The sequence below is a fragment of the Coturnix japonica genome, chromosome 1, assembly GCF_054131305.1.
Source record: "Coturnix japonica strain WE chromosome 1, WE-NBRP24, whole genome shotgun sequence".
Lineage (NCBI taxonomy): Eukaryota > Metazoa > Chordata > Aves > Galliformes > Phasianidae > Coturnix > Coturnix japonica.
In genome coordinates this window covers 73,940,061-73,963,459 of record NC_140663.1, presented here as the reverse complement: position 1 = coordinate 73,963,459, position 23,399 = coordinate 73,940,061, and the positions used below count along the sequence as shown (strand labels likewise).

The following is a 23,399-nucleotide window of genomic DNA, read 5'->3' as shown; positions in this document are numbered from 1 at the left end:
AACAGCTCCACTCTTCAAAGAGGAGGGGGCCTTTCCCAACACCCCTCCGTATGAACATGGGTGTCCAGAATTAGGCACCTACCTGTGGTGCATTTGGCCTAATTGAACTGGCAAGAGTCACACTGTCTGGCCTTGCAAAAGGCTGGGTGAGAGAAGTTCTGCAGAATGCAGACCACGTCCAGCTATTTTGTCTTTAGTTTCCACTCCTCTGAATAAAAACAAAAGCAGGGAAGAAGACTGCTTATGCCCATAGAGAATCTTTTGATCACTGCAAAAGAAAGCGGCTTCCCTGCTTCACTCAATGGCTCCTTTTCCTCAGATACAGATCAGAAGTACTGGTAGCACATCATGCATCAGCTTGCCCACTGGTTTTGGCCAGTCTTGCTGCTGAAGACTCTGTGACACCCCTCCACTTAGGTAATAAACAGCTGCTGCCCATCAGGGGCTGCTCCTGAGGAATTTAACACTGATTCCTTTTGAACCCACACATCTTCCCGTATTTCCAAAATCAGTTGAAGCCATTTTCTTTACACTAGAGTGCTCTCTCCCCATTTTTCATCCTGAAGTAGAGAACAGACTCTGGCCATGCTGCCAGCAATGATGATGAACTGCTTATACCATAGCAATCAGGAGAAGTGCCATAGTATGTTTTGCTAGACAGCCCCTGCACCAAAACTCTGTTAATAGGAGCACCAGTAAGCCTCAAATAAGCAGCGAATGACCACCAGAATAGTGAGTACTCTGCAATGAACTGACAGGCAAAACTTCAGGAATATAATGTATCTGCAGGAAATGGATGAAAGATGCAGTCTACTTTGCAGAGATTTAAAACCTAAGGATTTAAAGAAATCGCTGTTTGTTGTTACTAATATAAAAATGAATTAACAAAACAATAATGTATTAACTATTATCTCCTTTTTTTATGCCTGCTTATGATTTTCAGCTTTCACCACAGAGATTTAAAGGCAAACTGTTGAATCACCCGAGCATCAGTACAGCTCAGGTATTCAGCCCAGATGCTGCCAGAAAAGCAGCAGTGCCAGATGCCACATCCCCTGGCACTGCAAAAATAGAGCTGAACGTGTACTAAAAATAAAAGCAAAAATCACATCCTTTTGTTTTGTTACTGCTTCTCTCAACCTCCAGGACACACAGACACCGAGGACATATTTAGTCTACTGTTCTACTGACTTTACACTTATCGGGTGACTGCAGCTTAGATTAGTGGCATGTTTTCAAGTCTCAGGCAGGAGACAGAATTCCTGAGTCCCTTTTGGCATGTTTAGGGTGCCCGGTGTTGTAGCATCCCACACCCTTCATAAACAAATTCCCTTGGTTTTCTAGCACCTCTGGGATGAAATACTGGCCTGTTTGGCTGACTGGTCCAAGACTCACCCCTCTCCTCCAAACCTCTCAAGGTCCTGGGCAGCCTGCTCTGATCTCCACAATTCCCTGCCCAACTCAGCATTCCTCCTGCAGGTCTATGATAACTCTAAAGAGCCTTGACTCTCACCCCCTAGTGAGCTCCACTGTCCATCCAGTCTCATTTGAAGTCCCTTCCTCCCCGTAGTCAGGGGGGTAGTTTATCCTGTTTGCTGAGCATGAAACAGAGATGAGGAAAAGATAACTGAAAATACCAGGCATCCTTAAAAACAAGCAGCACAACCAGCCTCCTTGATTGCATTATTATTATTCCTTTAAAATCCAAAAATGCTGTTATCCTGCTTGCAGATTAACCACGGTGCAGAAATATGACAGTGGTTTCCGTCAGGGTTACCACAGATCTGGCTCCATGCAGCATGAAGGAAGCTAAGGAGCTATGAGAGGCTGCTCAGATGCACCATGGCTGCAAGCCGAAGCAAGACAGCTCTGCCAAGCAGCAGCATGCAGAGCCAGCCTGGTTCTCCCGCACCCTTCAGCTGCTCACCAGGAGCACTCAAGTGCATAGATGAGGGATGCTTGAGTGACCCAATGCTGTGCCAGCCAGGTGCCATACTTTCTAGCATGAATGAGAATGACTAAAGCCTGCCAGAGCTCGTCTCCTTCAAAGCTAATTAGGTGTATTTACGCTGGGATCCCTCGTTTGCCGTATCTGGGAGAGCTTATCCTGAGTCCTAAGCAATTACATGGAAGGCAACTGCTGTGCTGCCCGGTATTTATAGCATCTGGGTGCTTCATGGACTAGACACCACTGAACTACATGACCTCAAGGTGACAAGAGAATGCACTTTACCCTGGAAACACCAGAAGTAATGCCTCTCCACACAGCAGCCTTCTGAATTTCATCAGCTCCACCCTCCTGCCCCAAGGCAGGATTTCCTACAGCCCTGCCACCCTGCCAGCTGCTGGCTGAACCCATCTTTGGAAGCCTGTTTCCGAAGTGGAAACCCCACACCTTCCCCAGGCAGCCTCCTACAACGGCTGCCAATCCTTCCTCACAAGAGAGACCTCCAAGGAAGATGTAAATGCTGTGGGAGCCAAGGTTACACATGGCACCAGATCCTGGGATTAAGGTTACAACTGTTTGGGTTTCTGCAGGAGAGCATGAGCACACAAGCAAAATGAGCCCTGGAAGCATTGAGAAACCGTGCACTATCCTCACATGGAGAGCAGCCCATAAGATAAAGAATTCCTTTGCAGAGTCTCTGAAGTTTTATTCATGGCCTGTTTGTATATCTGCACTGATGCTGGTGTAGATACATCCACAGAGCACAACACATCCTTGTACACAATGACAAGGGAAAAACATTGCAGTTCTGCTTGGCTGGGCCCCAGGTCAGGGCAGTTTCATTACAAACCTTTATTCTTGTTGTATATCTTAGGCCATGGCTGTGGCAGTTATAACATAGCATCAGCATAATGTTTTTCCCTGACAGCATCCTTAGGAGCAAGCCACTGTTATTCCCTTCCTAGAGGTGAAGAGAACAATGCTCAGGAACCAACAGGGCAGAAATGAGAAACGGGGCCTCGTGCTCATCCCACACTGCTCTGCTATGTTCTCTAGATAGTGCCTCCTGCTGTTCTTCCCTTCCTCTTGTTCCCATGGCCAGCCAGGGAATAAAACCCTGGGAACAGTTATGAAATTCAGTCACAAGACAAGAAAAAGCAAAAGAAGAGTAACCTGGAAGATGAATAGAAAGCACAGTATTGTCGAGATACTGTATTTCCCTACTTGAAATCCCCTTAGTAATGTTTCCTTACTCAAGCCCTCAGTAGAGAAAAAGATACCCAAAAATAACACAGCACACTGCCTTCCTGCTGCTTTAGCTGTGTCAAATACTGCAGGACAAAAAGGACAACAGCGCCCAGGCACAGCCAGCTGCTAACAGTTATCCCTTCGATCTCTCTGCAGTGATGATGGGACTCCCCCTGAGCCTCCTCTTCTCCAAGCTAAACATTCCCAGCTCTCTCAGCCTGTCCCCACAGGACAGGAGCTCCAATCCCTTCATCATCTCGATAGCACTCCCTTTGATTATTTTCCTGTGCGTCCATGTCTCTCTTACACTGGGGACCTCCAGAAAAATAGCTGTGAAGTCCTCCTTGCAGAATTTCTGCCCCATCTACTCAGCAAACTGCGTGCAGGAGGAGATGAGGGCATGCATTCCCTACCCATTTTCCTTGGTGCTCTTTGTGCTTGCACAGCCACAGTCAGCATTTGAAATAAGAGTCTGCTCATGCACTGAGAAGTGTCCCCCAGCCCCACAGAGGGGGACAGCATCAGCCACTGGCAGCCTATGTGCTTCCCTTGGTAAAAGCACAAGCAGGCAAGGATGCGGGGGGAGAGAATCGTGAGCAGAAGCCATGATCTGACTCTGTCAGCAGATGACTTCTATTTGCACTCGTTAGCACTGCCCTAGCGTGTGCTAACACCACCCCCTCGGGTAATTTAAAATTATTTATAAAAAAAGAAAGAAAAAAAAAAGAAAGAAAGAAAGAAAAGAAGAGAAAGAGGAGGGGGAAAAAAAAAAAAAAAAGCCCGTATTTCTATATTTAGGTGGTTAGGATAATCGGGGTGGAAGAGCCCATCTGTTTGACGTTCACTCCAGCTGCTGTGAATGCGGAAATTTGTCTATTTTCTTTCCTTTTGCCTGTTTCGACTTGTCCTGGCTGACTGTGACAGACACACAAAGAGCCCGATGCGTGGCCACGGCCAGTTCGGTCTGAAACTGTGCACCCTCCCATTGGAGTCACTGCAGAATGAGTCCACACAACCAGGACCCTTCTCAAGGCAGTGTAAAAGAGTTAATAACAATAATTACTACTGACATAATTTTATTGTTACTATTAAGCCCTGTTCATAACGCTGCAACACAGAGAGGCAGAAGACAAGGTAAGACACACCTCAGTCCTCCATTAAGGTCATTTTAGGAAGGCGGCCTCCCCTCTACGCATCCTTCTTTTGGGAGATCTCCCCACATGAAGCCAAACTCCTGTGAGATGCTAACTCCCTGTCAGTGGCACTAGTCACTGGATGAAGATGTGGCCATGTTTCCTTTCCAAGCTTCTTCTTTTGCCATTCTCATTCCAAGATTCTCCACAAGTGAGCCCAACCTAAATTCAAAAGTGACCTTTGATCTCCTACCTTCCTCAGCTGATCTGGCTCTGGTTCCCAAATAACAAGTATCCAGCAGCCTTCAACAATCTCCTGATGCTTTTCCTGTCATAGATATGACTGCCCTTCTATGACATAGTGTCTCTGTCTCTGTACACCTTGTGCAGTGCCAATAACTTTGCTCCTAAAGGCATCCACATACAGTGCAAGGACACGTTGCAGTCCTCTGGGACCATCTGCTGTTTATCTTATTTGGTATAGGTGATTGCTTTTTAATTTTATACATGCATCACTGGGGTTACCAACGGTGCAATCATATGCAACGAATGTGCTAAAAGCCCTACAAGCATCAGAGAAGAAGGCCAGAACAAAACCCAGAATTGCATCTCCAGCTTTCCCTTGCAGTGTCCTCCCTAGATTTTGAGCTGGGACCACACAAGATAATAACAAGCAGCAAAGAGCACAGACTAGTAAGTAGGGATGTGGATGGGGAAACAGGCCAGCCCAGAGGCTGCTCAGTGCTTCTTGCAGCACGCACTGCTGGTGCTCCTCCTTTCTGCTCTGCAAATGCTCCCTTATCGTCCCAGCCCTAGTAAGATGAAGCTGTCCTGTTGATCTCCGTGGGTGCAAGAGTGGGACTGAAGTCATCGCCTAACTGGCAATAAGTATGTCCAGAGGTCTGAAAACTTGCCCTTGGAAAGAATCCTTTTCAAATACGTCCTGTAATTCTCTTGCACATAAGGAGTTGATGGACACTAATGGCCGCTTTTTGCAAGATTGTCCTTGGGATATAGAACATTTGGGGTTTGGGCAGAGCATGGATTGGTTGCATTTCTGATTAAGCCCACTGTCTGAGCACAAGAAACAACATCATGCTCCTTGAAGCCTGCTCCAAAGAGCTCATTTTAGCTATTGCAAGTCAGCAGGAACAGTTGCCCTTCCCTACCCCAAAGTCACTGCTGACCTTTGCAGCCGTCACCCACGCACCACCCAGAGATGGCTTTTTCTCTTCTCAGCTTCCCAGACCACACCGACCTGAGCCACCTTCCTTTCCATAACGTGAGATATTTGCTGCCAGGAGGGAAAAGACTGGGCCATGCTCAACCTTCCTTTAGACATAAGAGACCTCACACAGGTCAACCTGGAAGCACAGACAAGAGATATGAGGCCTCACTAGTTTGCAAATCCACAAAATGAATCATTTAAGCGTACCTCTCGCAAAACAACACCTGCGTTCCGGAGCTGAAGGGTATGTCACATACCTTCAGAAGCTGCTTTTCTACAATGTGTAGCCTTCAACAGATGCACAGAAAAAAAAAATGCAAAGCTTTCCAGATTTCTATTCATCCGACAGCCTTTTAAAATGCTAATGGAACTCATAACTATTCCTCACAGACCTGGTGAACGTTCTCCTTTCTGTGGTGAGGGTCACTTCTTAGGCATTATTTAACATTTGTCCATTATTTTTTGGAGAGAGAGATAATAATTGAATAAAGGCATGTGGAGAAGACTGTAAAATCTGAGAAATCTTGAGAGATGAAGAAATATTTATATTCTCACCTCCTCCCACTATCCAAAAATGCAACTATCCCATAACTGCAGCTGAAGAAACAAAACAAAACACAACAAAATTATTTCTCTCAGTCACTTTCATGAAAGATAAATTTGCTCGGGTCTGTATTTTTGGACCTTAATTCAGAGAGCCACTTAAATATATGCTGAAGTTCATCATTTACCATTCTACCACTTACGCATCTACTCAAAAATATGCCTGAAGTCAAGCATATGCACAGCACTCTGCTGACTGCGGACCCTTTATCTTCCTGTTCGTTTCTGCAACTATTCTAATCTGGTGACGTGAATGTAAAAGGAAGTAACCCATTTTAAGCAATTTTAGCACATGCTGGCAAAAGTGAAGTCTGAACCTGATTATCCACACTGATAATCTGACTAACCATTAAAAAGTAATAACTAATTCTTCATACCTTTTGCAAAAAGCTTAATTCTAACTACTACTTCCAAGATGTCAGGTTGGTGAAACACTATGGCATGAACTTTTTCTGTGGATCTGCGCCAAGTAACCTAACCTGAAGCTGTAATACTGCTGTCCCCCAAAAGAAGAGAGGAAAAACCCTTCTCATAGGCATGTGGTGTGTGAAATACTACTTGCAGAAGCTATTCAGTAAGTAATTTCAAATAAGCAAAAGAGGAAGAAACCACAGGATGCTCACAAACAATTTGCAAACAGAAATGGAAGAGGAATTCATTAAATAAATTATTGGCTATAAATTATTCACCTCTCTCTAATCTAACTACCACTCAGACTATAAAATTCATGACATAAAAGATACAGGATACGTAACAAGGCATCATTAACTTATGCATCTCCCACTGCTGCTCCATTTTGACTGTCCAGTTATATTATTGCATTAAGACAGCCTTTTGTCTGTAATGTAGTTTGAGTGTAATACGTTTTTGCCTTAAAAGCCTGGCAAAGGAAACCTGGTCTGATTTTAGACTGTGGTTTGGTCTTGACCGAGGCTGAATACTTTCCCAAAGATGAGAGAAAGATCCAAGCTGCCCTCAGAACAAGACCCAAATTAATGGAAAACTTGTACAGTTGGCTAAATGAGATTTCCACAGTTTGGGCCCATTTCACGTTAATTCACAGAGGAGAACAGATCATGCTCTTTTGCAGGTTCTGCCTCAGCTTCCCTATCTGCCAAATGGAGGAGGGAGCAATGAATCCACAAGGCATCATAGCACGCACTGCAAGACAGAGCATGGCATTCCAGAAAGAGGCATCAAATACAGCCTGCAATTATTTTTAGCCATAAAAAGAAACCCTCCCAGGAGGGTTTCTCACTTACAACTGAGGATAAAGACAGTTTTTTCATCTTGTTTTTGTCACGACTTGTTCTAAGTGACAGTCATACTCTGCTGCTTCTTTGGTCTCTCAGCAGTTGTCTTATTTTTTCTTTAATACCATATTTGTTTGCTTTTAATTAAGATGGTGATGAATGTCACTGAGTTTCTGTGTTTGCAGAAAACTGATGCAAACTGTGGTTATTTGGTTATGGAGGAAGAGAGTGAAAAAGGGTTCCTACACTTGTCAAAATAACCTCCTGATTGTCTCCAAAGCCAACACTGTCACTGCTGTTGGCAGTTAACTGCAGTTAAACACCATGCCTCATTCATTCATGTTTACTCCTTTGAAATGCCAGCAAGGTTGGTCTTGCATTACTTCACACAGTCATAGAATGTCTTGGGATGGAAGAGACCTTAAAGCTCATCCAGTTCCAGCCCCCTGCTGAGGGCATGGCTGCCACACACTAGATCAGGCGGCCCAGGGTTCCACCCAGCCTTGAAAACCTCTGGGGATGGGGTATCCACAGCTTCTCTGGGCAGCTGGTTCCAGCATCTCACCACCTCCTGAGTTAAGAATTTCTTCATAATATCTAATCTAAATCTTCTTCATCATCCTGCACTGATTTGTAGAGTGCTCAGCCCCAGACCCAGTGGATGTCAGGGGCATTTACCAAGTCCCCACACAGCACACTGGTATTTTCCATTTTAAGAGACCTTCAACAAAGGGGAAGGGGAGGCCAGAGCATGGCCTCCACTTTCATCAGACTCCTCTTGAAGACTCCAGCTGCAGCTCCTGATCCATAGACCTTAAAAGCGAAATGTGTTTTGCCATGGCATTCACTACCTCCAGTACCAGTATATCTATGGCACTGCTGACATGATAAATCACGGGGATGCCTCCCCTTCCAGCTTACGTTCAACATAAATCCATGTCAGCTACACTTTTTGAAAGGAACCTAAGGGAATTGAGGGCTTAATTCCCACAGGTATTTCAGAAAGTCCCAGCTGTAACAGGCAAAGCCTTATTTATTTATTTATTTTCCATTTCCATAGTGAAATTACAGCAGAGAGTGGATATAAAGGAAGGGCTGGAATTGGCCAGATAGACACCAAGGTTCCCTTGAGCAATGTACATAACCTTCAAAATGGCAGAAGACCAGTTCTGGTCACAGCAGCATTGCATGATGGTGGGTGAGGTCTCTGGGCCTCGGTTATCCCATTGAGGATTTGATGACCTAAACAGCATGGCGGCTGCTTAAATCAGTGAAGAGGAAGGTCATGCAAAACTGAGCAGTAAAAATGTGAGTGGGTGGAGAGCAATGCAACTATGAAAGGTTCGGAAAAACATGCCGGCCTCCTTCCTTGTGCTCTTCATCTCCTTCTACAAAGTAGTTATTCAAAGCAAAAATAATACACCATTCTTACAAAGGCAGCATTCACCAGACGTATATTTAGACCATTGTGCAAACAATTACTGACTTTTGTCTGAGGCAGGAGAATGGTATCCTGTGCTGCAGACAGGGAGATGGACGACAACCCAAGTCAGCCTACAGCAAAGGAGAGGCCAAGAGCCTTAAGAACAGATTCATCCTCGGTATAACACTAATGCTAGCAATGCTCATGTAGGCCAAGCACAAATGGCGAAGCTCTCACAAGTATGGTCCATCAGGTACTGGATGTATATAGGACATGCTCTCATCTTCCTGCATGTCTGACATCTTCCTTCAACACCCCAAACAACAAACAGGTTGCAGCACAAGGTGGACAAGAGAAAACATCCCTTACTCATTTTATTTTGCAGTCCTTTCAGCATCCCGTACTGTTACCCTCATATATCTGAGGGTGCCACATGTTCACTTGTCCCTGCACAGCAACTTGCTTGCTAGTCTTTCCATTAACACAAAGCACTGCACAGAGCATGGAAACAGCAGCAGAAACTTGGTGGCTGGTAGGAATAGAGCCCACATCCTCTGGTCCCCAATGCTCACAGCCAAACCAAGGAAAAAGGCAAAAAAAAAAAAGCAAACAGAAGAGCTCTCCTTCCATCAGTACTCAGGTTCTCCCTTGCTTGCATAGCACTGCTGCTGCTGAATCACAGCCTCAGGAAATGAGAGAAAGAGGCCCAAAAAGCAGCCAGGAAACCCACCGTCCATTGGCTTCACTCCACGCCAGGCGAGCGGGCTCCTTCTGCTGCAGTGACTTGGCAAGCACATCTCGCTCTGACTCAGCACCTCACTGGCACCTCCTGGCAATTAGTTCCACAAACTGCTGACTGCTGCCCGGAAGGCTAACAGGAGAGTCAGTGGGATTCCAAAGCATACCATTCTTACCTGTAATGGCCCCTGGCTTGGGGATGGGGTGCTAGAGGGCTGGGGACCAAGGTGGGTAGGAAAATTCCTCCCAGTTTGTACTCATTTTGTCGATAAAGGGATGAAGAAAGCATAGCAAAAGTTAGTAAGCTAACACAGAGCACTGCATGGGAAGGGATGCTGTTGATGAGTCCTGTGATAGGGCCTGGGGCACACCAGCTGTCCAAGGGGCAGGAGGAAGGGCTGCCCTTGACAAGGCAAGGACGCAGCAGTTCTGCAGGCAGACTGGGGCTATGCTGTCACCCTGCCAAGTAGCCAAGGTCCTCCCAAACTCTCTTGGCTCCCAGCTCCCAACATACGGCCTTAAAGCCAAGCAGGCGTGCAGCCCAGCAGCTCCACAACTAGTGGAGGCATTCAGACATCAGACTCCATCACATAACAGTGCTCAAGCACACACTCAGCTATGTAAGCAGGCAGGCACTTTAGATTCCCTACAACACAACACAACAAATACTTAATACAGTGCAGTAAAAGACTAAAATAACTATACTAACCAATAGTTAGAAAGTTCAACACATCTCAGTCTGCAGAATTCATCACAAAGTAATGTTGTTGACTGGAAACCCAGCATGGGCAAAAGGGCAGTGGCATCAAACAGTAAGGTGTGTAGGGCACAGATCCATCTGTATGGCCATGGCTGAAGAGGGAAAAATGTTACCTTAAGAATAAACCACAGCACAGCGATCTGAATTCATTGATCAGGAAGCAGATATCTACTTCACAGTGTGGAGGAAAAGCAAAGAAATGATAAAGTCAAAGAAAAACACCTCAAAAATGTGACATCAGCAACACATGCAGGAATTTGCCAAATGTCATAGCAGGCTACAATTTCGCAACATCTGGAATTCTTGAATGCTTTGATGCTTGGACTTACTGATCTTAGCAGTCTTTCCAACCTTAATGATTCTAGGATTGTGAAGATTGCTAGGATCAGGAACAGTCAGTCCCAGGACCCTTAGAGGCTAGAAACCCTAAAAGCACACAACAGGAGACACAAACAGCTCGGTCTCTGCACAAAGGAACTCACATCCTTCAAACCAATGATACTGTGAGAAGAAAAGGAGAGGACTAAGTGATAAACTCTCCATTCATCCAAAGCTGCTGCCCTACCGCCTGGTGCCAGGCTCTCCCCCTGCCCCTGCCCTGGCCCTGATTACAAGGGATTACCCCCATGTCTCCTTCAGGCTGCAGGATGGGTTTAATCTACTCCTTAATATCTGGAAGAGAGACGGCGAGTTGGCTGAAGTGAAAGAAGATTGGGAGAGACTTCCAAGGGATCTGACAAAGCTAGGCAAGTGGGCAGCACGATGCGAGATGAAATTCAGCATTATCCAGCTGACAGTAATACAAACTTGGGAGAATAATCTGAACTGCTTGTCTACCAAGGGGCTCTAATTCAACTGTAATCACTTGAGTAAAGTATCTTTGGTATCACTGTGAACAGCTCAGTGAAAACATCTGTTCAGCAGACTGTGGTGGTCAAAAAGCAAGTCGTCCACCAAAGGGGATGGGAAGAAAAGTGTGATGGAAGCATTAAAATGCTGGGATCGCTGTTGTTAGTTGTGGTGGCACACCTGGAAACACAGAGGAGATATAGAAAGGTTTCCTCATTCACCAGCACATAACACCTGCTGATCAAGAACAGTTAAAACTGAGGCAGTTTAACAAAGGTGAAACTCATGTTTCTATCCTTGTTTTTATTTTATTTTATTTTATTTTATTTTATTTTATTTTATTTTATTTTATTTTATTTTATTTTATTTTATTTTATTTTATTTTTTGAGAGAATAACAAGAAGTTGCTCAATACAACTGAAGAGCAGGGAATGTGGCCAGGTATGAGGAATAAAATAAGATTTTCCTTTCCTTTTCTTTTTTCCCCCTACTTATGCCAAGCGCAGCCCACAATTAACCACCGGGAATGATTAGCACATGTTATCAGTAAAGTCAAGAGCTTAGCAAAAATCACAGAAGCCTGACCATTTATAAGGCTTATGGGAGTACCCACAGATATGTCAGGTAGAATGAAATGAGGAAAAGAAAAGCAAAACACAAAAAGAAAGGAAAAGAAAAGCTCACAGCAGCACTACACCCTCAAGCTCCCAGGCATTAGCCAACTTCTAATTAACGAGGATTAGGAAGTAATCTCCCCAGTAGGCATGCAGAGAGTGCGTCCCAACCCACTTACTGCTGGCAGAGGCCGCCAATAGATGCCAGGCAGGGGAAGAGCTGGATCCCCATCGCCCACCCACAGCCTGTGCCTGACAGGGGGCTGAGCTCTGGTTATCCCAGCTCCACACAAGGGGGCAGGTCTGGGGTCCCATGGAGGAGGAAGAGGAATGGAGACAGGAGTTTTATTCCCATCTGGCACCAGCCACTCGCTGCAGGGGCTCTGCATCCCCTTGGAAGCATCCAGTGCTGGCCATGGCTCTGCAGACCGGTGGTGTGACCTGACCCAGAGCTGCTGTGAGCTGCCTGCAGAAATGCACACAGACTGGAAATGTTCACCCTCTGAAATTACATTCCTGCCTTCTGCATTTTGAAGAAGACCAAAGCCAGGATGTAACCCGGTGGAGTTCATACATCGGCTTTCTCCTGCTGATGCTTGTGAAATGCAATCTGGTTCACGTTTCTGTAGCCGGGCTGACTTGTAGGGATACGAGAGGGGGGAAAAAAAACGCACAAGGTTTTATCCCTAAACAAATGATCAGATCTCTCTATTGCAGAAATCTGTCTTGCAAGTAACTTCACACAGATATGCAGAGGCACAAGTGCTGCTGTGCTGCCAGGAAGAGAGCTGTGGCTCTGCGCATGCACAAGTCGTAGGAGGCTGAGTGTGATCTGCTGGCCCTGATCAGCAAGGGGGTTGTGTTTCCTAAATACAAAATTATACTCACACTATGATTTGTTTTAGGTGCAAATCGTATCCTGCAGTGTGCTGGATAAGGGAAGAACATCAGCAATGTCATGTACATGCATGTGGTTTTTTCACATGTGTGTGCCAAGGAGGTAAAAAATAGATGGGAAGGAACTGTACACAGATATCACCAATAGCTGCAAGTTGGGTTTTGGCACCACTGTTTAGAAATGTGCTGATGAAATGAAAAATAGGAACAACTTCAATTTTTACTGCGGATGCTTCCACTAAACCAAACCATATTGCACTCACAATGCTCTGTAAAATCAAACCTGTGTTTCAAAAGAGGACTAGGAAGAATTGCCAGACATACGCAAGCATCCACCTCAAGGTCTTTTTGAGATGAAAAAGTCTGGCTTTTCACATCAAAATATCTTTTGATTAGGGTTGGGTTTTGTTGTTTTTAGTGTTATCACAATACAGTTCCACAGAGAAGCACAATGCTGGTTGACCCCAAATGGGATTTCTCTTGGAAATTTCCTTTCGGAAATGTCAAAGCATTTAATTCTTATATCTACCCAAAATGAAGCCTAACCCCTCAATCCTGATGAAGCAGATCATTTGTCCTTAGCCCTGATCAAGCAGCAAAAGCAAAAAAGTGAAGGTGGAAGCCAGAATGGACACAAGTGACCTCCAGAACCAAAGAGCTGACAGCAAATATGGGGAAAAAATAGATTGCTGTGCATAATTAATAGAAGCGTTCTCTCCCTCTAATGCTTAAGATGCAAAACATTTGTGGAAGAGAAGTGGGGTGGTTTGTGATCAGGAGAACTGAGACTTTTCTAAAGGAGAGCAGGGCAGATGTCTTACGTGACAGCAAACAAGCAACATCATCTCTGCACATTTCAGCCTTTCCAAGCCATAAATCAAATCAACTGCACTAACAGAATACGTTTGGAGTCTCTCAATTAGTTAATGCTTATAAATGACTGTGCAAACACAAGGTAGTATTAACAAGGGAATAGTCTTTGTTACACTACTGTCTGCTAAACAACCAGGAGCTGAATTTCTCTCTGAACATTCACAAAGGGAAAGTAGCATTAATGCTCGACAAGGAGAAAACTACAAAGAACAGATTTTCAGAGCATGCATTTCCCCTTGAAATAAACTGTGTTAAAAGCACTTTACTTAAAAAGCACAATGATAGTAGCATCCTGCTAAATATAGGTGACTCACCACAGTGTAGTAGTGAGCATCCCTGAAGAGTGCCATTACAGTACGGCTTATCCTGCTGCATGAATATAAGCATTCTCCTGTGGTTACCCTTTGGACCAAGGCTCCAAGGGACTACCAGCATCCTTTGACCTTCAGCAGGTCATGAAGCCTCTCTGAGCCTTGCTTTGTCTGTCTCTGATGCTGGCAGCATAACACAAATTTATCTGCCCCATAGAGGCAGGAAAGAAGATTTCTAAGTTTCTTAATGAGTTGTTTATACCATACTTTCCATACCCGTATTACCAGTGAGCAGCTAAATATAGCCATTCTTGAGACACTTCAAGATCCCTCAGAGAACAGAATCTTACAGAAGAAAATTGGACTTTAGGCAATACCGAAGAAATAGAGATTGAAAAGAAAACCAAACAACACTACAAGCAACAAAAAATACCAGCTAATAGTTTCCAAGATAAGGGCAAGATGCCTGCATTAGAGATGCAAGAAGTAGTTAATGCATCTGTGCCTGCCGCTGGGGACCAAGGTCAGGTCGTGAGCAAAATGATTTATCTACATGTCACAAAACCACACAGCTTGACACCAATGGCAATCTGTTCCAAAAAATGCATCAGCATGGAAAAGAAAGGCACAGCCATGGTCCTCCCTTGCTGGGGCTGAGGACCTGGTTTAGGGCTGAGGAGAATATATGGGCTGATAAAACGGTGCTGCAAAGCCAGAACTTGAATGCATGGCTTAAGCTGGGATAAACCCAGTGCATAGGAAGGAGACTTCACATGGAGACCAGAAAAAACAGCCTGTGTGAGAAGCTGCAGAGTTGTTGTTGCATTGCTGCATTGCTACCAGGCTCATTTACTCACTCCCCAAACGTGCAAGATCCAGCTGCAACAGGCCATAACATGCTGACATCCCACCTGTTGCGATACTGTATCACAAGGACCCAAACGCCATGCACAGTATAAATAAAAAGTTGTTTTTGCAGCTCAGCTGTACCCAATGTGTGATTTCTAACACATCAGAAAACGTGCAGGAGGCTATTTCTGGTGATGGAGCAGGATCGATGTGCACTAGCAGGATTGGTTTCAAAGCCCTAAAGAGAGTTCCCTCCTATCTATCCATAAACTTCCCTGGGGAGCCTGAAAAGTATTATTTTCACAAAAGTTATTATGTTTTAGAGTGAAAACAAAGACACTACCCCTGCCCCAGGAGCCTTAAAGATGAATGTAATAAGCCCAATGTCATCTGTTTCAGTTGAAAAGAATCATTGCTGTTTTACAAATTACAAAACAACGTAAGCAAATGGGGTTATAATATTTGACTGACATTTCACTACAAAGCCTGACTGTGTGAGAATGGCTGAAAGACCTCCGAGGACCTTCCCCTGCAGCCACTTGTTGGCGTTAAGTGTTTCTTGCGTTGATACATTCTTACAGTTCCTGATACTTTAACTTCTAAGCCTTCCGCCTGTGATTCGGGCAGCTCTTTGCACATGATCCTGTCATATGCTTCTTCCTCTATCCTCAAAACCAACACAGAGCCTCAATAAAAAGGAAAATTGATCTTCCTAACCAGTCTGTATATAGAGCAAAAACACACACACTCATCTTCTACAAATGTTATTCAGAAGAATCTCTGCCAATTTTCTTCAAGCCTGCACAGTCTATGTCTGTTGCTTATGCCTGTCAGGATTTTATTTTCAAATCCAAACCCAAAAATACAGCCACACTTCTGTTGTGTAACACAGAAGTGACGGCGTATCGCAGTTATTTTCATCCACCACCATCTCCTGCAGACTTTTCCTTCAAGAGAAATTAAAAACAATCTCGAGACACAGGTGGTTCGCTCAAGTCATTTTCAAGTCTCAAAAGCAAGTGCAAGAAAAAAGCATCATACTGGCATAAATAACTATTTTATGAAAGGTATGTTTCTCTGCTTAGTCCCTTCTAGTGCCATTGTCCCCACATGCCCTCTGCCAAAAAGAGAAAATTAAATATTTAGTCAATCTTCTTTTTTTTTTTTCTGAAGCTATAATCAAACGCCCCTGCAGTTTCAACCTCGAATCTGGTTACTGCTGGATGTTCCTGCAGAGGCAGAACATCAACAGTAACACTTTCTCACTTATATACCTGTCATTGCAGAGGCACAGTAACTTTTCAGTTCAATCTATGCCATGCCTGCAGATAAAGAAAAAAGACATGCAATATTGAGGTCCTGAAAGTGAATATGTGCTTTCAAACCCAGGAAAGTACAAAAAAAGAAAGAGAGCAGATGAAGTGTGAAAGAAACCTGATTGTTTGGTTTAATTAAAAGCTAATAAACTCTTTTTTTCTTCCATAATTCATCCACTGAAGTCAGCAGGTGACGTTTCCAGTTAAGACATACAACTCCTAACTGGTTTCAGACAGTGGGACTCAGCGTGTTTTCAGGGCTGAGGCACTTGTGAGAAACCCACCTTTCTGACCACCAGATTGACTTCTTGCTGCACCTGGCCAGAGGGACACAGCCTGATTGATGCTCCCCGCAGGGCTGTCAGGGCCAGGCACAGCAGCTCCAGCAGGCAGCTCCAACTCAACGCAGGCTGCCAGAAGTTTTGCCCAGCCTTTGCTGTGATGTCCCCAGTGTTCTTGCAAGAGATCCTGCCTGTCCTCCCCGCTCTCCCGGGGCCCCTTGCAGCAGGTTGCCTGCTGTTCTGGCTGCACAGGCTGCCAGCAGCACCCAGCTGGCCTTGCCAACCTGTGCTCTGCTCACTGCCAGGCTGACCTCCCGAAAGTAACTGACCAGACCTGAGTAGACCTTAAGATAATGACTTTGTAGACTTCCATAGGACATAGGTGTGTAGGCCTGCTCTGAAGTTTGGCACTACTTGGAAGAAGACATTAACAGATGAGTCTGAAGGCTTCACACTTTGCAGGTTCTCCTGATGCCCTTACCGCAGCACCTCTGGGTGCACTCAGCAATGTACCAAGCTATATGATGGATATCTCTCACACACCATTCGTCCCCTCTCCTCACTCAGGACCCAGACACACCTCACTGCAGAAGGTCTGAGTTGGATGGGGAGGGCTGGATCTCCCCACATCCCTACAGCCAGGCACTCAGAGCTGAAGAAGCAGATGCCGGGGAGGCATCGAGCCCTGAGCACTCGGTTCCCCAGGCAGCTCGGTGGCATCTCCGTGCAAAGTTCCCTGCTGCCTCGGGGCCTGAGAGATGGATCGGAGTTTGGCACCCAGGTGAGCTTGCTGCCAAGCTAGGCCCTGCCAGCCGAGTGCCTGTGAAGCCCAGACAGTTTACAGCAAGTTTCACAGTACCGTAAAAAAACCCCACTAGTACTAAATGACGGTAGTAAAAGCCACGGTGCGGCAGAGGCAGCGAGAGGAGCGGAGCAGCCAGCCCGCAGAGCGCTCCCCGCCGCCGCATTCCCGAGCATCACCGGCGGGACCGCCACCAAAACTTCACTGACGGCCCCCGAGACCCCGCGTCCCCGGGCTGGGGCAACGACGCTCCTTTCTCCGCTCCCCGCTCTCCCCGCGAGTTGCCGCCGCTCCCCGCCGTGTTCCCCGCCGCTCCCGCACTCACCTCGCAGGGCCAGGAGCGCGGCCAGGGCGGCCGGCACCCAGCGCCCGCCGCCGCCTCCGGGGCGCCGCCGCAGCGTCATGCCGGGCCGGCCGAGGGGAGCAGCGGGCCGCGGGCTCCCGCCTCCGGGCACGGCGGGCGTCGAGCCCTGCCTTCCCCCGCCGCCGCAGGTGCAGCCGCCGCCGCCGCCGTCCCGGGACCGCCCGCTCGCGGCCGGGCTCCGCCGTGCCCCAGCCCCGGCCGCCCGGGGACAGCGCCAGGCGCCGCGGCCGGCCCGAGAGCGCAGCCTGGCGGCCCCGAGCCGCCCCCGCAGCCGGGGCTGCGGCTCTCACCCCCCGCACCGCGCCGAGCAGCGCCGCGCCGCCAGGCATCCCGCCGCCCCCCGGCTCTGCCTACGGATCGCCCCGCCCGGCCGGAGGATGATGCGGGGCCCCGCGGCCATCTGGCCGCTGCTCGGTGGCGGCCCGGAGGCTCCTCCGGATCAGCGCTGCAGAGCGGGGCTTCTCCGCACCAGGAGCTGCTTGCGGGGATGGAGAGAGGCAGAGAATTGAGAATGCTTTGGGATGGTCTGTGCTGCCGGCTTGTTGTTTAAAGGTATGGGACACATCGACACCAGTCTGCAAGAGTCTGGAGGACACGAGCGTTCAAAAAACCCTAAAAACGAACCCACGCTATTTCCAAAAGGAATGAGGCAGTTGTTGTATTTGGGCCCGGTAACACTGCACAACACAAGAACCACCAAGAAGTTGTGTCACGCGGGGTCACAAGCTTAAGTAATTTCAGTCCTTGAGGCCAAGTGGAAAACCAGACAATCAAAAGCGGCATCCTAGGCACCATCTGGGGAAAAGGATCAAGGCAAAGAGCTCACCTTGCCCAGCTCCCTGCCTGAGTCTCACCACATTCATTTTGCATTGAGAAAACAAGCAGGAAAACCCAACAACAATTCAGCGCAGGATGTGGCTGCTTCATTCCACTATCCAAAGTTTCCTTCCTGCAGTTTCTCCACACCTCCTTTCCAGCTAGAGGCACTGACAACAACCTCATGTCCAGCTGACCCTCCTATTCAGGTTTCTCTCTTCCCAGCTGCCCTATAAAGCCATAATGACCTTTTATACAGCCACTTCGTGACCAAGAAGGGGGAGTGTAGAAGAGCAGAAATGATTTCAAGTAACAGGGAACAGAGCAGCTGGTGGCTGTGGAAGGAGGGGAAGGGAAACTAACTGGAATAGGTTGGAATAGGTTGAGCTCTGCCTTCATACAGCCCTCTGAATTTTTAACCCAGAAAAAGAGTAGAGGAATACATTGTTCTTATTGGTCAGCTGTGGCAACAGGAGCCCCCCATCCTTGCGGGTGTCACATTGAGTGCCTGAAGGAAAGAAGGGCCATGGCTGTACTTCTAGTTACAGTGGGATTCTATGAAGGTTTCTTGTTCAAACACAGTCTTCTTCCCCAAAGTCTTTACTGTGTGCACAAGAAAAGTCACACAGTGCATTGAGCCACTATCCTTACTCCATCAGACAGCATCAAGGAATGAAGAGATGCAAGGATGTACTAAGCAAAAAGAAGAAAAGCCACATATTCTCCCTCAGAGTGCGGCACTGCTTTTCTGATCTGCCAAGGCTTGGGAGCTCTCTTGATCTAATGGAAATAAGCATATATTTTAGCATTTGGCAAATGCCATCCCAGCTCGCCTTGGACTGTTCTTGTACCCCGCTGTGCATCAGCTGGCAGGTAAACAGCAAAGAGCAGTTTGCCCTGTACACTGTACAGTGGCTGAATTAATGTGCTTCCTAAAGAGCTCAGTGAACGTAATGTGAATCAAGAGCCTGGTGGTCACAGAGAGGACCCAAATGACTCCCTTCTGACTCAAGCTGGTAGAAATAGGAAGTATTTTAATCACCTTCAGGTGTTGGTCGCCGCAACAGATACTAAGTCATACCTGAATAACACAGTGACACAGCAAGTGACTTTAGCCGCTTCTTGCAGCAACTGAAAGAACAATCTGCTGCAGAAGGATGGAGCTGCCCTAGGGAATAGCAGTCTTCAGATGCACCAGCCAGTCCTTTCACCCTGGCCCACTCTCCACCTTGCAGCCACTTCCAAAAATAGCTTGCAGATAGTACAGAAAGGACATGGGTGATGCAAAATTGTTCCTGGAACTCTGAATTTCTACTTGAGCTGCCCTTGAGCCTTCTCCAAAGTATTAGACTTATGCCAAACATTTATTTAGCGGGTGCAGCATACTCAGCTGGTTGGATGCTAGAGCTATGAGCAGATGTATTTGCTGCTCCATCGGTCTGTTCTCCCATCGATGAGAGTAGATCTCCTCCATGACACTGATGGAATAGTGGATGTGGATAGAGGAGGTATGTTTGCAATATCCCAAGCACCAGACGCTGACTGGTGACCACCAGAAGGTTTAGCTGTGTTGCATCACTCCCAAGCCCACGGGATCCTTACATTGGATGGCCAAGATGCTTGCCAGGGCTTTACATGCTAGGCTGGGCAAGGACATGGAGAGACAAATGAAACCACTCCCTTTTCTTTTGAAAGAATTATGATAAGTAATGCAATTCTCATGTCTTGGAGAAAAACGTTCTGAAACAAATTTGAAAATAAGGCTTTTTTTTCAAGGAGGTCCTTCTGGTTTTTTTTCTTTCCCTCCTAACATAGCTCTAAAAACTCCAATGGGGATGCAGTTGGGTTCAAGAGCACTATTAGGTGCCAACTCTTACATCACCTTTGCTGTCTCCCAGTTTGTTATTGGATTATCTATTGTCAGATAGGAATTTATTGAAGGTGACATTGCTTATAAATTGATCAAAATCAGCTTCAGTGAAGTGTCCTTCCAAGACATAAAGAGATGGATAAAATTTACTCAGTTGATCATTAATAACTTCAGAGAGTGGAATTGGTTATCTCCTTTTGACGGAGGAAATGGAGTTTGCAGATTGACCTGTTTTAATCCTGTCTAAAAAGAAAAGTGACAGACCTTCAGAGACATATGCAATCAACCATCTCCATCTCCATACCTTTTCAATAATAATAATATAAAACCAGTTAAAACAAAAACTTAACTCTACAAAACCTACATCATCCTCTCCTCCCTTCTTGCTTCCCTCCCAGTGACCCTGCATGTCTACAGAGCCAAAGCATGTCATTCAACACAACATTTTAAAGCTCTTCATCTCCCTCTTGCCCCTTCCAGTCCACAAAGATGTGTTTGGAACAAACTGGTCCCCAAGACTTCAACTCAATCTCTTCCTTGGATGTGCAGCTCTTGCTGTGGTTAATGACCGCCCATTGCCTCTTGTCAGACACACTGCAACCCCTGTTAGCAAACGGTGGATGCTGCACCCTCATAAAAGCATTTCATAACGCTGCCATTTACATAATAACTTTCTAAATTGTACATCGACAGACTTCCCCAAATCATTACAGTAGGTGAATTAAATCTTCCACTAAACGCCAGCAAATGGTGGTAATGACAAGTCTTCTAAGTAGCATACCCCATAAAGCTCAGAAAATGAAAATCAATCACTCTTCCTTTTTTTTTTTTTCTTCCAGAACTGCTGAAAGAATTTATTACACACAGCCGTGACAGTAAATAAATAGATGGCAAAACTGAGAAGAAATACATTGAAGTTTAGGACTCACGTGGACATATCCTTGTGGCTGTGATACAAAGTGGATCTTAGAGAATCTTGTTGAGTAACAGTGTTGCCGTAGCTGTGATGGTCTCAAGATATGCGAGGCTCAATAACTTCTATAGAGATGCAATAACTTCTACTAGAACAGCTGATGTAGCTGAAAAACAGCAGTGAGCTTCTGGGCACACTGACCTGAAGAAGGGCTTCTATGCTTGAAAACTCATCTTTAGCATGCTTTTTTTTTTTTTTCCTTATTGCATCCACTGGTCTAATAAAATATATTGCAGCTTCCTACAGTTCTTAACTACTTGATGGTCGTTGGCAGTTAGTAACTATACAAAACACACTTTCAGTCTCTTACTTGCTTTTCCTTGCATGGGGATAAAAAATTAACAGAGAGCCCTGGGAAGAAAAAGGGGTTGAACTGTCTGTGCCAGTGAATTTATGACCCAACCTGGGTTTGCTCATGGTGGCTTTATCAGTAACATATTGGATTAGAAGTTACTTTTACAAGTTATCTAGAAAAGCCAGAGGTACCTGAGGTACCTTGATCCCCCAACACAGGGAGCCAACCACACTCCAAGGGCAACCCCTCCAAATTCTAGGGAACAACGTGGGAACAAACCAAACCTCTTTAGAAGCAACGTAAGGAATAAAGCAATGTAAGATGAAAATGTAAGCTTTCATTTCTACACAACTTGCCGGCTAACATCTCTAGCTGCCCGTGCTCTGCTTCAGTTTCATGAAACCTCTCCTCACAGTGGCATCTGCTGTGGTGTGAGGAAGCTGTCCTGACCCCATGCCAGCTGACTTTCCTTTCACCTGTTCTGAAAGGACTCTTGAACCACCCTGTAAATCACTGCTGACAGGAATGCAAATTTCCAGGCTATTATTGACAGCATCGCCTGCTGTTGCTTAGCGGTAGCCACGGGCTGTGTGGTATTTGTCCTGAGGAGTTAAAGTGTCTTGGATGTGGGTGAATTTAGCTCTGCTGAGCGTACTGCTTTGGCACAGTGTTCCATGGCTCCCTGCGCAGTTCAGGGTGTGCATGATTCCCATTAGCCTACATCAGAAATGGTTTGTTTCAGGGAGAGAGACAGAGCAGAACCACCTTCTCTTAGAGACCTTATCATCTTCACAGCGTAATGAGGCCATGGGCAGGTGGCTCCATTAATGACAGAGTTTAGGGCAACCCTGGAGCCAGAGTCTCCAAAGAGCCTGAACTGAGGGCTGCTTTTGGGGAGCTTTTGGCTCCAGTTCTAACATGAGGCAGGTTTGCCTTTCCCAATCACCCACCACAGCTTCACAAGGTAGAAGGTGAATTATGACATAAGTTCATCAGTGCTCTTTCAAAGGCCAGTTTGGGGACTGTGATTCCAGAGCCCATTACAGTTAGCTACCATAGGACAGAGCATCACTTTTCCATATTGCACTAGGGCCTGGTTAGCAAAGCTTGTGAGCACCCTTCTCATGCTCAAACAGAGAGCCCAGACATTGAGTCCCAAGCAAAAAGAGTGTTAACTGCCAGAAGGTTTTCTTGCTGAATTTACTCTCAACCAATTTTTGCTCTCCTTTATGTACATAGAGAGGCACTTTCTTCTCCCTCCATTGCACAGAACCATCATTATAGTTGGCACCTACAGCATCAACACTGGAAACTTGTCAGGCTCATAGACTGCAGCATCCTCTCAGCCTGATGCGTGGTTTCCACAGGTCAGTGCAGGAATGCAGCTACAGTCCAACTATTATGCCTGCAACTGGGAACGCAGGACTTGGGTCTCCAGAGCGGAGCTGTCAGCCCAGCAGCTCATTTAGCATTGCTTAAAAAATGTATGCTTAAAAAGCAAAGTTTGGTTGTCTAAGTGCAAAGGGAAATCTCTTAATTAGCGCTCAAATAAAAAGGAGGAGAGAAATGAAGGAAAAGCTAAAAGTGATTTAACATTTTCAAGTGAATTTCCTGGACCTTTCCCCCCCTTCCTCCATCCCCCCCCCCCCCCCTTTTTTTTTTTTTTGCTGTAACTACTGAGACGACAGCCCCTTTGGGCCAGCTGGACCGAGGAGTGCTGTCTGTAAGGCAAACCACAGGGACTGCCAGTTCATTTCACCCACACTGAGCTGATTTATATCAGTGCCTGGTCAAGGATTAAACCCTCCATCAAATTTTAACAGCCTCTTGTCCCTTTAACAGTCCGATTCTGAGCAGGAACCCTTCTTGGACCCTGCACGTCTCTATGGTAACACAACAAGATTGTTTTGTTCTATCTCACCGCATTGTGTGCATATTGAAAAGCGCAGTTAAGA

At 46.1% G+C, this 23,399-nt stretch overlaps 1 protein-coding gene across 1 annotated transcript in view; it reads right to left on the bottom strand.

Annotated features, from left to right (window-relative positions):
• IGSF11 (immunoglobulin superfamily member 11) overlaps nucleotides 1–17,717 on the bottom strand; it is an 83,649-nt gene extending 65,932 nt beyond the window's left edge. The window contains exon 1 of the mRNA XM_015876114.3: nucleotides 17,452–17,717. Coding sequence (XP_015731600.1) covers nucleotides 17,452–17,530 — 79 coding nt within the window. The 5' untranslated portion in view covers nucleotides 17,531–17,717. The remainder of the gene's footprint in view (nucleotides 1–17,451) is intronic.
• Between the last annotated feature and the right edge of the window lie 5,682 nt (nucleotides 17,718–23,399).